Here is a 4,904-nt window from a genome sequence, read left to right as displayed (position 1 = left end):
TGTTCCATTTGAGATAAATAGAAGAGGTGGATTGACCCAAATTTTGGCGCGTCCGATAAAGGAAGCACGCGGTTTCTAGCCGATTTAAATGAAGAAACTCCCCCCCCCCCTTCCCTTCTTAAGCTTCTTGATTTCAACCTGCGCTGCTGCCGGTGCTGCGGACGGGGTGGGCGGCGCTGCGAGCTGCGGGAGGGGAGGGGAGAGGGGAGAGGGGAGCGTCCGTTTTCCACGCTCACTCGCCCTGCTGCCATTGTCATGGAAACAGGACCACCGCTTCGCCATTGTCTCGCGCCCTGCCGAGTTTATTATAAACGCCGCGCGAGCCGTACCGCGCCGTCAAACGGAGCGCCGAGCGAGCTGAGCTGAGCTGAGCTGCGGCAGAGAGAGAAGGAGGCGAAGCCAACCGTGACAAGAACAAAACATCTGCATTTCAAACATCTGGCTGATTTAACTAACTAAAAAGAGGAGACGAAGTTCGGACATTCTGGGGGGACGAACTGCGGTCCGAACCGACACCCGGAGCCCGAAGCAGCTCACCGGCAGCCCGGTGTGTGTGTGTATGAGTGTGTGAGTGCGTGTCTCCACCGGCTTCTCCTCCATGTATAAGATGGATTACTCCTACCTGAACTCCTATGACTCCTGCATGGCGGCCATGGAAGCGTCGGCCTACGCGGACTTCAGCTCGTGCAGCCAGGCCAGCTCGTTCCAGTACAACCCGATCCGGACCGGGCCGTTCTCCAACCCGGGCTGCAGCCCCCTCAGCACGGCCAGCTGCACCCTGGGGGCCCTGCGCGAGCACCAGCCCACCCCGTACTCCTCAGGTGACAAAGAGCGCGAAATAATTATAATAATAATAGAAAAAAAATGTTTTTTTTAGAAGGACAGATTATAACAATTAAGGTTTATTTAACTAGATTTATTTTATAAATTGAGGCCCATAAAAACAAGCTGGACAAATGTGTTTGAAAGCCCAGCTTTTCATTAAAAAAACAACAAAAAAACTTGGGCCTAAACTCTTTGATTTGAATAAATAAAGTGGTTCACAGGAAACCAGACAGAAAATCCGCTGGAAGCGTAACTGATACATCTGAAATGTAGATAAACATGAATCTGACTCAGATCTATTATAAAGAAGCAGGACTTGAAAATAAAACACACAAAATAACTATTTTTCATTCTAGTACAAGCTAAACGGAACTTAGGATCTTAAACCTAATTTTTGTTTTTTTTTAATCATAAATGTCTTCATTGTGCGTAATTATTATTATTAATTTGATTGTTACAAATTGTTACAAAATGAAATGCTTATTTTGTTCACTGTTTATGATTTATAATGTCGTTAGATTTTTGTATACAAAACCTTGACATAAATTCTCAGAATAAACAGCCTGATTATTTTATTTATTTATTTATATTTTTTGGTAAAAAAATCTGCGGAATTTCAAATTTTATGGCACCAGAAAGGTCAAAAACTCTCAGTGCTCATATTATGCTTGGTAGATTAAATAAAATCGAACGTTTTCCATATTAAATTAGATTACATAATTGTGTTGAATGAAGCCTTTCTCTTACAGTTTTTATTTTCCACAATGCAGGACCGAAAAATTACTATTTTCTTTCTTTCAGGCATTATTTAGCCAAAACCTGAACCCGGTAAATCAATCAAATTATCAGCTTAATTATGTGCAGATTTATTCTAAACGAAAACTAAAATTTGAAAATGTAATTCCCTTTTTCATTTGCTAGATAATTCAATCAACGCGAGCCGGATTCTTCCTCTTGTCGCTGCGCTTTGCCCGTTTTAAACCCCGGTTTTATGGAAACCTTTTTTGCATCCTTTTATACGTTGAAAAAGACAATAATATTCCAATTTTTCCTCCCAGTCCCGTACAAGTTCTTCTCGGACCCCTCGGGCCTGAACGAGAAGAGGAAGCAGCGGCGCATCCGGACCACCTTCACCAGCTCGCAGCTGAAGGAGCTGGAGCGGGTCTTCGCGGAGACGCACTACCCGGACATCTACACGCGCGAGGAGCTGGCGCTGAAGATAGACCTGACCGAGGCCCGGGTCCAGGTGAGAGGGGCGGGGAAATCAGACCTTTTTATTCCTCCACCCATGCGCCAATCAGTCACGAGCGCTTGCTTGTGTCTCCAGGTGTGGTTCCAGAACAGACGCGCCAAATTCCGCAAGCAGGAGCGCGCAGCCAACGCCAAGGCCAACAGCTCCGGCAGCGCCGCGGGCTCCAACAGCAGCAGCAGCAGCAGCTCCGGGGGCAAGAAAGGCGGGGAGGCCAGGTCTTCGTCGGACGACGACGAGTCCAAGGAGTCCACCTGCAGCCCCACCCCGGACAGCACGGCCTCCCTGCCCGGCTCGGCCGGCGGGAACCTGGGGAGCCCCGCCCGGCTGAGCCCCAGCCCGGCTCCGCCCGCCAACGGCGGCTACGCGCCCAACGCCTCCGCCTCGCCGGTTCTCCAGGGGCTGAAGCCGCCCAGCTGGTCCAGCCTGGGCCCGTCCAACCCGGCCGTGGCCCAGCCGGCTGCCCAGACCCAGGAGATCCTGAAGGCCTGGCAGCCGGCGGACAGTATGACGGGGCCTTTCGCCGGGGTCCTGTCCTCCTTCCACAGAAAGCCCAACCCGGCCATCAAGACCAACCTGTTCTGAAGCACAGAGGAAGGGGAGCTCAGGGGGGGCTAAAAGAAAGAGGAAAAAAAATATAAAAAATAAATAAAAAAAACAGGAACAGAGAGGAGTCTCTAGCTTATATGGGAGAGTTAAAAAAAAGCTGCTCAAGGTGAAGCTGAATTCACTGAGGGGAGTCAGCTCAGATAAAACACAGGTCTGGGAACCCCAACCTGTTCCACATCTGTGTTCCTCCAGGAACCTGCCTGGATCCTGGATCCTGACAGTTTGTCTTACAGTTCGGCCACAAACCCCTTCACTAGAAGATATTAACCACGTTGAGCTACACATGAACTGACCCATCCCTTATTTACACACACACAGGTCTTGTTTTCTGCATCTTCCTCTGTCTTTGTTGCACACACACACACACACACACACACATTCCCACACTTGCACTGCAGCGGCTCTGATGAGCATGGAGGTCAGGTATGACTCTAAAGCAGAAGTCCAAACATCAGTTCTCTGCAGAGGAAACAAAGCGAACCTTTTACCCCCTCGAGCACAACTTGACTCACAGACTTCTAGCAGAGGGAACAGGGTCCCCCTCCCACTCCCCCCTCCCACTCCTTCAAAAGTCTCTTTGCTGAGCGGAGCCAGGGCACCCCCAAAATCCAATTAGAGCAGCCGGGTCCAGACCAGACACCTCCCCAGATCCACCCGTCCCTTCCTTCCTCCTTCTCGGCCACACTGGGTCCCGACTCCCACACTCCGACAAACAGATGTTACTTTGTTAAAAACCCAGGACAGGATGGAGAACTCGAGGCGTTTGACCCACTCCCCCCCTCCCTTCCTCCCCATTTACTGCAGCCCTGTTGGGTAAAGAGGAGTGGGGTGATGGTGAATGCAGAACTGAGCGCATCCTAAAAATGAGAGAATTTAACTCACTTCAACCCACTGTTTTTGGACGAAAGCAGGCTCAGATCTTCACAGAAACACTTGTTGAGAAATCTGCTGAAACACGTGCAGTTCTGTTTTCTTTAAAAACAACAACAGCACCAAAAAAAGGTGCACCTCTCTTTGTACTTCCTTTCTCCTTGCAAAGTTGCTTTTGTTCAGTTTGGTTCAAGAGCCACCGCCACGAGACTCTTCTCCAAATGGACAAAACCTCATATTTATTAACAATTTTTAAGTCGGTAAGAAGCTCGGGCTTTTCTTTGAATTGCTCCATGAAAAGTTTGTGACTGTAAATTCTGTAATTAGTAATATAAATATTAGATAGTTGGATTTTCTTTTCTCTTTGGTTTTGTTTGTTTTTCGGCCTCCACAGATCTATTTCATCGCAGAGCATCTTTGTCTCACAGGCGGGGAGCTCGGGTGAATGAGAAGTTATAGCACTACTCTGAATATTCTAATAAATCTACATTATGAAGGCACTGCCTGACGCATCCTGTCGTCTGGTTTCCTTGCGTGTGACAAAACGACGAGTGTGTTTTTGCATTGAAACTGACTGAGGAACTGCCTGGTAACAAACAAAAAACATCATTTTACCTAGAGTCTTGCTTCATCTCCTTAGAAACGACAGAGGGAATCTAAAAAAAATAAAAAATACAAAAGATATTAGAGTTTAATTGAAAAAAAAAAAACAAAATACAAAGGATGAAGGATTTACATTAACTTAAACACAACCAAAGCAGAAGACTTCATGAAAACAAATAGGGAGAGTGAGAGGAAAATAATAACGGGAAGTCTCCTTTTTTCTCCCCCTCACAAGAAAATACACACACACACACACACACACACACACACACACACACATCTCTGCAAACACTGATAGGCCTCGGAGGCTTAAAAAAAAGACTAAATTTAACACATCTGTAGGACAGATCCATGGTCTTATTTGGTTGTTTATAGATTAAACACATGAAACATGAGACAATACAATCTGATTTTGTGTGAGGGGAGGAGCAGACAAAAGTATATGGGAGCAAAAAGAGGACAGTTTTTATAACACTGAGCCTCGATTATATGTCAGAGCAATAGTTTTAGGATTTAGTGTGGTCCTAGAAAAGGTGTCAGGCATTACTAAAAAAAATGAGGTTAAGAAGTTAAAACTGCAGTCAGTCTCTGCTAAGGGTGTTTGTTTGGGGCAGCAGCACCACCTACTGGTTCAATCAGGAACTGCGTCTCTGCTCATTTAACAGCAAATCTGCAGTTTTTTTTTTTTTTTTTTTATTTTCCTTTACATATCTTTATTACTTTTGAAATTTGATTTCTCTTTTACATC

The 4,904-nt window shown here is 46.3% G+C and overlaps 1 protein-coding gene across 1 annotated transcript; it reads left to right on the top strand.

Moving 5' to 3' along the window:
- The first annotated feature begins 237 nt into the window (after window positions 1–237).
- Window positions 238–2,679, top strand: phox2a (paired like homeobox 2A). The gene is made up of 3 exons (XM_017423948.2): window positions 238–821; window positions 1,884–2,071; window positions 2,153–2,679. The coding sequence occupies exons 1-3, from the start codon at window positions 599–601 to the stop codon at window positions 2,657–2,659; spliced, it is 918 nt and encodes a 305-aa protein (XP_017279437.1). The 5' UTR covers window positions 238–598; the 3' UTR covers window positions 2,660–2,679.
- Window positions 2,680–4,904: the final 2,225 nt, after the last annotated feature.

This window comes from Kryptolebias marmoratus, linkage group LG2 (assembly GCF_001649575.2).
Source record: "Kryptolebias marmoratus isolate JLee-2015 linkage group LG2, ASM164957v2, whole genome shotgun sequence".
NCBI classification, from domain to species: Eukaryota; Metazoa; Chordata; class Actinopteri; order Cyprinodontiformes; family Rivulidae; genus Kryptolebias; species Kryptolebias marmoratus.
This window is presented reverse-complemented; position numbering and strand designations above follow the sequence as displayed.